Consider the following 11,700-nt stretch of genomic DNA (forward strand, 5'->3'; position numbering starts at 1 on the left):
GCTCTTAGGGATCGAGCACGTACCCCACAGAATAGAGGTCTCTGAATTGCCTGCACACTAATCGCTAGTATTTATCTTCTTTGTTTTCATTGCGCTGACTTATTATATAGAGTTTCTCGGTCTTTTCTGGAGAGGTTCCTTCCCCTACAGAAGCACGCAACGTTTAATCCGGACCGTATCAAGTTCCTCCAAAAAAGCATCTCGGGTCTCCGCGCATAAACCGTCTAAATCTCACGGTCTCGTTTGGCGCCCGTAGACGAGAAAAGTCGTCCGTAGCGCCGCTCTGAGCTCCCGTATCGTATTCGTCGCTCCGCCGACTTATCTCCAGCCAGATTTGCGTTTCCGTTAAAAAAAAAAAAAAAAAAGAGCGGCGGGAACGCCGGGACGCGCGTCTTTTTGATACGTAAGCTTCAAAGACACTCTGTCTTCTCTCTGTGCAGACGACTCGAGCGCAGGGAAGGACGGTGCCAGACCAGCGGGAGATGCGGAGTTCTCCACTGACCCGTCAGGAAAACTGGGTAAGGTGCTCGACTTCTCTGATCCCTCCCTTTGAACTCCTTTCAGTCCTGTTAACTGTGATTTGCTTCCCAAGATCAAGAAGGAATCCTTTGCTACGTGCCAGAGAGTTTCATAAGCGGCGCTTTTGAGCTCCCGGTCGCAGGAGGTTTTCAGTTGGAAAATCGAACGTGGTCCGGCGGACGTGAGCAGTCGAGTAAACTGAGTCCACGTAACTTATTTCCATAGTGGCGCTTTTCCCAATTATAAGGATGTACATCATTTACCATAGGGAAGAAAGGACAGCTAAAAAAAAAACAAACAAAAAAAACATAAAGTAGAAATAGTATGCGATTGCTTCTTTATGTTCAATCAAACCGTCCAGTTCTAGATAAATACCTCGACCAGTTAGGACACGTCCACTCATGGCCTAACCCTACACCGGTATCACACTCTTCTCCAACTATAGACTCAGGTTTTGTTTTGGCAGTTGCATTTGACAAGCTAAAGAGCAGGCTATTTAAGTATCGTGCAAGGAGGGGGTGGAAGCATTCCATTCCTCTTTGACGGCCACCGTCCAATTCGGTCTCGTGTCTGAGCCGTTAGCGCCCACTGAGCACCGTCACACCCGGCAGAGAGAACAGGCCGAGTTCACTATCGCGTTCTATCCCCGCTGTTTGTTCGAACTCTGCTGTGAGCGTAAACAGCCAGCAACGAACGGCCTGGTAATCCGTCAGAGCCAGCTGCTGTTTGCTTTGTCAAATTGCCCTCGTGTGGTGGCGCTTCGCTCAATAATATCGGCCTCCGCAAGGGTCTCACTACAGCCCTTGTGTCGAGATGTTTTCGTTGTAACATTATCAGTGTTGTGAAAAATTACATGGTGCCTTCAGAAAGTCTATAACCCCCAGACCTGAACCGAAACCCTGCAAAAACACTTACTCGGGATAAGCTGATATTTTCTTCGTGCCGAATTGGCAGCGGGCACGGTATTCAAAAACGCATTACAGCGATATTATATCGGGCTTTTGTAGTCAAGTAGCTAATTTCCAGTGTTGACTTTAATGCTACTCGTATTACAGCTCCACTGAGTGGATTAGTCATTTGCTAGAGGCAGCCCTAGCTTTTTCTCTCCGCTTCCATGATTTCATGCAGGACACGAAATTTCCCGAGGTTCTGAAACGTGGTTTCTTTGGTTACAGTGCGGCCCCGGTTCACCCAGCCGGCCAAGATGAGGAAGCGGGTGATCGCTCGGCCAGTGGGCAGCTCGGTGCGGCTGAAGTGCACGGCCAGTGGAAACCCTAGACCCGATATCGTGTGGCTGAAGGACAGCAGGCCACTCGCGCCCGAAGAGGTGGGCGAGAGCCGCAAGAAGAAATGGACGCTAAGCCTGAAAAACCTCACGCCCGAGCACAGCGGCAAGTACACCTGCCACGTCTCCAACCGCGCCGGAGAAATCAACGCCACCTACAAAGTGGAAGTCATCCGTAAGTCGTACGCTTCTCCCGGACCGCGCTCGAATCCGGACGCGTCGGTTTAATAGACCCGGCAGAGAAAAGGTGTCCGGTTGAGGTGCAGCGTCTGCTTTTCATTTGTTTGTTTGGCCCCGAAACAAAGGGGCCTTTTTTAAAAAAAATAAATAAATACAATAAAAGTCTCGAGTTCACAACAGACCGATGTTTTCTGTCACCTAAATCGAGAACATAAAAACGAGTGGAATATTAGTGGCGTAACGGAGTTTGTGATAAATGTGTGTTTCATTTGGATCGTCGTTTGGTGGTCGACGCTGAATAATGGATGTTGAGTAATTACCGGGATTATTATCGGGATGTCTCCGCTGTTTAGTGGAGAGTCGTAAGGCTTTTATAAACAGCTTTGTTACCACTCGGTGGTTAGACCGGTCTAGTGTGCGAAACTACGACGAGGTTACCGTTCGGTGGTAAATTCAGAGCGCTAGAAAGATCCGTCTCATTTACCATCTGCTCTGGATTAAATCCCAGCTGTGCCTGCTGACTTTACAAACACACTTTTCCACAAAGCCCTGCTCCAAGCAAGGGGGAGGTGAAAAACGTGCTCTCGGCTGTGCAAAAAAAAACAAAAAACGTGCCTTCTCAACCTCAATGGACGAACTTTTAGGAATCGTTAATAAATAAATAAATAGATAGATAGATAGAAGAACAGTAACGGGTTTTAACTTGAGTGATGCTGTTTATCTCGACAGAACGCACCAACTCCAAGCCCATCCTGACGGGCACGCATCCCGTAAACACGACGGTGGACTACGGCGGCACCACGTCCTTCCAGTGCAAAGTGCGCAGCGACGTGAAACCTGTTATCCAGTGGCTCAAGCGAGTGGAGCCCGGCGACGAGAGCAAGTACAATTCGACCATCGAGGTCGGAGAGCACCGCTTCGTCGTGCTGCCGACCGGGGAGGTGTGGTCACGGCCCGACGGCTCCTACCTCAACAAACTGCTCATCACCCGCGCGAAGGAGGAGGACGCGGGCATGTACATCTGCCTGGGCGCCAACACTATGGGCTACAGCTTCCGCAGCGCCTTCCTGACCGTCCTGCCTGGTCTGTATCGCCGCTTAAATCCAAGACAACAGATTAGTGTGTCTTAATCCTCAGGTTACTCCTGGATGTAAAGTTTTCGAGTAGATTAAAGAAGATAAATTGAACGGATTTTATCGAACGGACTGTAAAGAAATGTTCTCCAAACAGATCTCGAAGGTTTTTTTGGTTTTGTTTTTTTTAAAAGTTTTGTCTCTTCCTCTTTATGTTTTAGACAATAAGCCGCACTTCCCGTACGCCCCGGCGGTCTCGTCTCCTGGGCTTCCCTGGCCCGTCATCATCGGCATTCCCGCCGGCGTGGTCTTCATCCTGGGCACCGTCCTTCTGTGGTTCTGCCAGTCTAAAAAGCACTGTTCCTCAGGAGCCATCGTCTCCGCCCAGGCCAACGGCCATCGCCAGCCTCCTCGAGAGCGGCCGCTGCCGGGAGCCGATAAGGACTGCGCGGGCTCGGTGAGCTACGAGGAGTACCTGAACCAACAGCAGCAGCAGCAGCTCCTGCTCGGCCCCAAGGTCTACCCGAAGATCTTCACAGACATCCACACGCACACACACTCGCACGTGGACGGGAAAGTGCACCAACACCAGCACATCCACTACCAATGTTAGCCTCCCGACAGTCCCGCAGGGTTCCTCTTCAAGAGCCGTGCTTCTTCATCCCTCGACAGCGACCTCACCAGTGGCAGTTTCTCATCGCATCGTTCGGAACCTGCAGAACTTCAACCGTCTTCACGCGAGAACGCCCGGGCCGGGCCGGGCCGCGCCGCTCGTTCTGGAGAACACGAACCCGTACGAATGCACGAGCCGGAAAACCGTTTTCCCTTACGGGATATCAAGAGCATACTTCCACAAGATAACCATGAGACATGGCTAAAGGAGAACACAATATGAGCAACGGTTTCACACAAAGCTGAACAGAACAACACATTTTCAGGTCAGTCCTGGACCATGTGCACGGTCAATGGAAGAAGAATAAGAAGAAGAAAGCGAATGTACTGTTGAACACTGAGCTTGGTCTTTTCGGCCTCGTGAACCGCCGCCTCTTTGATCAGTCGGCTTTAACGGGAACGTTTTCCATTAGCACCAAATGACATCGAGAACGGTCTGTATTACCGCGAGCGAAACCGGAACTGTCCGTCAGCGTAGGTGTTCGCAGGTATACGCTATTTCATCAACTCTGCATACGCCAAATTCGGCTTAAACGCGGATGCTGACACGCCCTTTACTTCTAACTGACCGCCTGAGAGTCTATACCGTATGTCCGTGTAAGTTCCCGCCGATTCTGTGAGCTTCCGCGTGTCGGTCGGGAATTCCGTCTTGGGTACGTGAACGTCGCGTTATCGGTCTTTCGCAAACGTAGTTGGATGTTTAGGTGTCTATCTCTTTTAAGTGTAGCTCCACTTAATGGATTGAAAACAACACAAGTGCCTGGTTGTTGTTTGTTTGTTTTTTTTTTTTTTTTTTTGATAAAAGTCTTTAGTGATGTCCGTTATAAAGGTTCAGGTACGGAATAACGATACGAATTCCTTTCTCTCAGGTGCCCTTTAGATCGAACTGGTTTGCCTTTGGACACGTTTTTATTATCTTGACCACTATATTATGAAAAACTGTGCAACGATGCCTTTGACTGCTCGAGTAATGGCAGCCCGCCCTTCGTGTGTTTCTGGTGCTAGGGCTTTAAAATCGGACCGAAACGCCGCGACGGTGCGAGAACGCCGTTCCCCGCCCCGTCGTCCCCGCTTTTACCCGTGATTACCCAAACGTGGACGCGCAGAACACGCCGCCGAGTTTCGGAACCCATGTTAATGCACTTATTCGGCGGTTCCATCCGTAGCAGCGAGAACGATTTCGGCGTTCCGGTGTAGTCGGGAATCGCCCCGGACGCAAAAACCCCCCCGTCTCACGCTCCGAGTTAACAGGTGTAGTTAATTTATTTGCTAGCGTTATATTTTTGTGACCTTAAATTGGGCATTATATAAATGTTTTGAACCAAATAAAACAAAACAGGATATAGATTATGGTTTTATTTTTGATTATTATTATTATTATGGGTTTTTATATATATATATATATATATATATATATATATATATTTATATACATATACATATATATATATATATATATATATATATATATATATAGCTGCGATGTAAGCTATGTAGCATATATCATAAGTGTAAAATATTTATATGTGCAGTTTATAAAAAATAAAAAAATAAAAAAAATAAAAAAGTTAGAATTTTAGTTACCTTTGTACGGACAATCTTGTACAGTCAGGCCTCTTTTCACGTGGTAAAGATGTTACGTCTGTCACAGTTAAAATCATTTCCAATAAAATGATCAATCTTTTTTTCTCTTTCTCTCGTGGCTCAAGTTGTCTTGTTTTTGTAACGGTCGTGTACGAGTCCCTCGGTCGTCCTCGGTGTGAAACGATGGATTTCGACTCAACGTCCCCGAGCCGCTGTCGGAAAGGGGCTCAGGTACGCAGAAGATGCTGGAAAAGAGAACGGTGTGCCGGAACTGGAGGAATTTTTTTTTCTTTTCTTTCTGAAGAACGTGTAACCGCTCGGGACGAACGAAGGGGACCCGTGAACAACCGTCGCATCAAAACGTCACGTCGCCGATCATCCAGGTATCGACGCACGCGCAGTATTAACGACCGAGGGTGTGTAAACTTTTAAACCGGTTCGTTTGGGTAAATTCGGTTGTTATTGTTTTTTTTTTGCGGACTATACGCAAGCATCCGTTATGTGAAACAGGTCAGGACTAAATAATAAATAAACTTACTGCAATTTTGATATATGATCCCTATTATTATTATTCTTATTCTTATTATTATTATTCACAAATGATGAACATTCAGCACACTCTGCAAGGCGGATGTAAACTCATGACCTCGACGGTAAATATTAACGGTTAAAAAGTATGTCGTGTCATTTATTTATACATGTAAAAATAGATATTTATTTATTTTCATATGTATAAATAAAGACGTATTTAATGAAGGACCAGGCTGCACTCGGTTCCACGGTCGCGTATCTGCGACATTCTCCTCTTTTGTGTCGTGTTTTTTTTTGTTTTTTTCGGAACAGCCGTGCGTGTGGAGGAGAACGAGCGCCTTCATCGGAAACTCTATGCATCTGTGAAGGCAACACCTGGGAATACCTGCTCGCTCCTTTCAAAGAATGAGCCCTCTGTTTGCATTTCGGTCTCCTTTCAGACAATCCGAAACGGTTCCGCGACAAAGCGGCCGTTTGAAAGGCCGAAAAATAAAAAAGGGGGGGGGGGGATGGGGGGGGCTTTTGGAATAGTGTAGCACAAGCGGTTCCTCTTCAATGTTTACCTTGCTGGTATGAAAGGGAGTAACGCGGAAAGAGAGGAAGAAAGAGAGAGATAGAGAGAGGGGTGGGGGTGGGGGTGGGAGTGGGCGGGAAGAATCTGCAAGATGGGAGCGGAGCCAAGGCCTTTAAAGTCTTCCACAAAACCGTGACAAAAGCAGCCTAATCTCGGTGTTGTCTTTCGGCCCTTTCTTTACACATCCTGCCAAGGCTCTGCCTGAGAGGAAAGGAATCTCTCGGCAGCCGCGCTGACATCACTCACGCACGGGGTCTTCAAAGGCATGCGCATGCGGGACATCTGCGCCTGCACGTCTTCCGCTCGTCCGTCCCCGTACCTGTTCCCTTCATCCTTTGGAGTCGCGTGTTAGTCCAGTCCAGTCCAGTCCAGGGGAAACGTTTTCTGTTAGTGCTTTGAAGGTGCAGGAGGAGGATGATGATGATGATGATGATGATGATGATGAGCTGTTTTTCTTCTGCCTTTCATGAATGCCACTCGGTGATCGGTTGAAAGAAACCAGAGCGCTTGGTGAACAGAGAAAACACCGGTACCGTAGTGAACAGGTGGTGGAACACGCTGCTCACATTAAACCCCGGCCTTCCGAGAGCGTCCTCTCAGTTTAGCTTACTTCCTGTAATTACTCAGAGGAGCGCAGGTCGAGGCCACGTATATATTGTCTTTCGCTTGCGTGATTGCAGGACGTTAATTGATCTCAGGCGCAGGGAAAGTCGTGTGTACGGTGCCGTGAATGATACGGGAGAAATCATTACATCTGTTGACGGGTTTTGTTGGAAGGAACGCCGGAGATGAAGCAGCACGGAGGTTACTGAAGAGGCAGCGAGGAAACGCCGAGCAAGCGCGTGCAGAGGACCGCGTTCGCTTTTACGTGTCCGCGCCTCTGCTCGATGAACTTTAGACCTTCAGGACATATCGCGTACGTGTGAGTGTGTGTGTGTGTGTGTGTGTGTGTGTGTGTGAGTGTGTGTGTGATATGCTCTGTCTATTGTGGAGTGCAAATGTCTGCACACTCGCAGGACTAAATGAAGAGGACAACCTTTTTTAGACCAAGACGTGCAGCGTGTTCGAGTACACAGACCTCCATCAGCATGACTAACAGGAGAGATCAGATCGTACGGAAAGATCTGGAAAAAAGATCAAAAAGACGACTTTTTTTAGTGAAAAAAGTATTTATCAGCTCGATAGCTAGCATTTCCCTTTCTCATCTGACAGATCTGCTCTACTTCTACATATTATCTATCTATCTATCTGTCTATCTATTCATCTATCTATCTATCTATCTATCTATCTATCTATCTATCTGTCTATCTATTCATCTTTCCATCTATCTATCTATCTACCTGTCTATCTGTCTTCCTGTATCTATTTATCAGTATATCTATCTATTCATCTTTCTATCTATCTGTTCATCTATCTATCTGTCTGTCTGTCTATCTATCTGTCTGTCTGTCTATCTGTCTATCTGTCTGTCTGTCTTCCTGTATCTATTTATCAGTATATCTATCTATTCATCTTTCTATCTGTTCATCTATCTATCTATCTGTCTGTCTATCTATCTGTCTATCTATCTGTCTGTCTATCTATCTATCTGTCTATCTATCTGTCTGTCTATCTATCTGTCTGTCTATCTATCTATCTGTCTATCTATCTGTCTACCTGTCTTCCTGTATCTATTTATCTATCTATTCATCTTTCTATCTATCTATCTATTCATCTATCTATCTATGCATCCATCTTTCTATCTATTCATCTATCTATCTATCTATATTTTTCTATCTGTCCATCTATCTGTTCATGTGTGTGTCTATCTATCTATTCATCTGTCTGTCCGTCTGTCTATTCCTGTCATTCCACACATGACCTTTTACCCCTGAACCCCAGTGTGTTATTGATGTTGCCTCCAGGCAACAGTGTGGATAAGACATGTACATATTAGGAGTCTAATCGTAGCACTTCCTGTCAGTGAATGTTCCTGTGAGCGATTCTCGCGGTCCTTCGTTACGAGTGTGAAAGCAGCCCCATGTGACTACCGAGAACGCTGCACCGTTGCCTTTTCTGAACGCGAAAACAAAAACATCAGCACAACACTGCATGGGGGGGAAAAAAAAAAAAAAGAGTTCTACCTGCATGCGAATAAACGATTCAAGATGTTGTGGTCAGAACTTTGGTGTGTAAATCATTTCATTACCATCGCACAAAGGCTCTCTGTTGTGTAAAAACAGCCGAGGTTTTGGAATAATGACTTTCGGAGGTGCTCGCTTTATCTCTCCTAGGTGGCACGTCTCGTTTGTTCGGCCCGAGGCCGTACAAAAGCGAAGGTCTGATTTGGATTTTTGTTTCCGCAATGACACAATGACAGCTGCTCGAGGGCCTGATGCTCGCTCTCGATGGGTCTGGAGCAGGAAATTACCCCAAATCCCCGCCGAGCCCGAGAGTTCATGCATGTTTCACGTGTACAATAGCGTCTGTTCGCACCTAGTCCCTTTCACAGAGCCGTGTATTTCCATGAACTACCGGCGTGGCCCTCGTTGCCGTAGGCAACACAAAGGAAACACACACGAATGTGAGTTACCGGTTTGGGCAAATCGTGGCATGTGAAGTGATGAAAACCGCTTTCTATTCACATGCAACCATTATCTGTCATGTTCTGCAAAGAGCACAGAGAGAGAGAGAGAGAGAGAGAGAGAGAGAGAGAGAGAGAGAGAGAGAGAGAGACGTGGTATGTAGAGTAGATATTAATCACTCACACATTTAAATCCCACACTGTAAACAGTAGGGGTTGCACAGGCTAGTCAACTAGTTGACGAATACATACACTAGCCAGCGCTGTGGGGATGTTGACTAATCGGGGTTCTGGAAAGAACAGTGAGGCATTCGGGCAGTAAAGAAAGCAGACTAAAGCTAATTTGTTAGTCTGAAAATATTTGAGAGTAGATGAAGCACAACACGATGCTGGGAAAAGCAATAATCTTTTAATGGGCCATTAACACGGGGGTTGGGGGCGGGGCTTCGTGGGTAGCATGTTTGCCTCGGACTTCCAGGGCTGGGGGCTCAAATCCCACCTCCACCCTGTGTGCACGAAGTTCGCACGTTCTCACGATGCTACGGGGGTTTCCTCCGGGCACTCCGGTTTCCTCCCCCAGTCCACAGACCGTTTCCGGACTGTGTACGAATGTGCGTGTGATTGTGCCCCGCGACGACTCCGCCTTGTGCCCCGAGTTCCCTGGGATAGAATCCAGGCTCGCCCTCGACCCTGTCTAGGATAAGCGGTACGGGTACGGGTGGATGTACGGACCGATGACACTTTGACATCGGTTTGTATGGATTGGTTATTCAACCGACGACTCCAGGAGGAAGTTGTAATTGTTCCAGCGAAATAAAACCGTGTGAATTGCGCAAAAGAACGCTTTCGGAGCCGCGGGTTGCAAATCGCTCATCCAATCCCGCTCGGCCAGTTTAGACTCGTATCGGCGGTGCACGTCGGGCCGATCCAGAATAGCTTCCGGATGCTACCGAGGTTGTAGTCGACGGTGTCGGAAGAACCTCCTAAACGCCGCTGAGGAAAACGTGTCCTCCATACACATCGTTAAACTGTAACGGGGTTCCGCACCTTGTGGCTTGAGTGTGACCGTCAGCCGAAGTGACTCGTTCTTCGCTGCACAAATAAATACACAGCCTAAAATCAGCCGCGTCCTGAAACAGTTATCCGCTTTAACTACGGAAAAGATGAGCAGTCGAGTACGTTTTATTATTTTTTTTAACTACTAATCGACTGGTAAAATGAGCGGTTGTGCGACCTTCAATACACAAACATATTTGTGACCTGAAAGTTCCACGACTCCCCCGGAGCCACGGCTGGACCGCTGAGCGTGACCATCAACTGCTCCGTTCTGCGCTCGGATTGTGTTCTGCGTCACACTGGATAAAAGCTCCTGCCAAAAGGAATAAATGTGAATGTAATCAGATGTTTATTGTATATTCCTGTGCCAGGGTTTGATGGATTTGGTGCCAACGAAGCTTGGCACTTCCTTTCCTAATGTTATTGTTGGCAGTGTCTTTCTATTCTCCATTCGAAAGTTGTACCTGCGCACGGCCAAGACCGACTTCCATCTCAATTCCGCTCATCTAAATGACCTTAATTTGACCTTAATACCTAATAACTCACAATCACACTCATTTCCATCTTGAACCGAGTTCTCTGATGGAGTACATAATCGCTCGAACATGTCTGACGCGTACCATTACGCGGCACGATATGGACGATTTCATTCAAGACACAAGAAGCCATATGTGTGTGTGTGTGTTTGTCTTTAGCGATTCATTATCTGCGTTTGATGTGGTTACGCTGTCCGATGTTTGCTTTTACATTACCGTGACAGCGTTTTCTTGTGTGGTACTGAATAGCTTTTCCTTTTCTCTTCTATAGTGGCCACTATGTCTGATGTGGTCATGTCTGATTCTTTATTTATGGTTGTTCTTTTATTTACAGATGTCCTTGTATTATATTGCATTTAAGTTTAATTTAGCTACCGGGCAACTGAACCAATCGATAACTAAAACCGTACCGTGTATTTAGATTGGATTACTTCCTAAGATAAACAGTGATCGTCGAATAATCACGAACAGGGTCATAATTATTTATTATTGCGTTCAGAATAACTCCTCTCCATAAAGTAGGGAATATTAGAGCGGTTACTTCACAACTGATATACTTATATATATATATATATATATATATATATATCTCCAGGCTGACTTTATTCCTCTTGGATAAAGATAAGTATAGCGGTTTGTTTTTAGGCTTCTTGGACCTGCTGCTTTCCTGAGTTCCAGTCTATTCGAGTCTGCCTCTCACATCCAATCTGCTTCGCCGTGACTCCGTCACGAGAAGCTTTACGCCTTGCTCACTGCATGCCTGACCATCTGTACGATACAATTAAGCCATTGTTCAATCTCCTCTCGGTCTGAGTGGGCTTAAAAAGCCCAACATGTGTAACCTTATGTTCAATTACGGCCATTTGAGTGGCTCGTCAAGCTGCGTTTAGAAACGTGTAACTTAATGCTCGGCCACCGGTTCGTAGCGGCGCCGTGAAAACGCGCCGTAGACTGTCCGTGCCAACTTTAGTGGAGACGTTTTTTGTTCCTGTCTGTCTTCGGATTCGATCTCCTATTCGAAGACTATTTAGAGAGTAATAATGACTGCATGAGATTCGTGCTGTTTGAAGTCCAAAGCCAGAGGCAGGTTGGCCAGTACCAATACAACCTCGGCATATGGAGCTAAT

The 11,700-nt window shown here is 46.6% G+C and overlaps 1 protein-coding gene across 3 annotated transcripts in view; it reads left to right on the top strand.

Annotated features, from left to right (window-relative positions):
* fgfrl1a (fibroblast growth factor receptor like 1a) overlaps positions 1–5,424 on the top strand; it is a 41,170-nt gene extending 35,746 nt beyond the window's left edge. For all 3 annotated transcript variants that reach the window (XM_047157012.2, XM_017474919.3, XM_017474920.3), the window contains 4 exons: positions 441–518; positions 1,695–1,979; positions 2,714–3,067; positions 3,279–5,424. In XM_047157012.2, the coding sequence (XP_047012968.1) occupies positions 441–518; positions 1,695–1,979; positions 2,714–3,067; positions 3,279–3,670 (1,109 nt within the window). In that variant the 3' untranslated portion in view covers positions 3,671–5,424. The remainder of the gene's footprint in view (positions 1–440; positions 519–1,694; positions 1,980–2,713; positions 3,068–3,278) is intronic.
* The last annotated feature ends 6,276 nt before the right edge of the window (positions 5,425–11,700 follow it).

This window comes from Ictalurus punctatus, chromosome 8 (assembly GCF_001660625.3).
Source record: "Ictalurus punctatus breed USDA103 chromosome 8, Coco_2.0, whole genome shotgun sequence".
Taxonomy (NCBI): domain Eukaryota; kingdom Metazoa; phylum Chordata; class Actinopteri; order Siluriformes; family Ictaluridae; genus Ictalurus; species Ictalurus punctatus.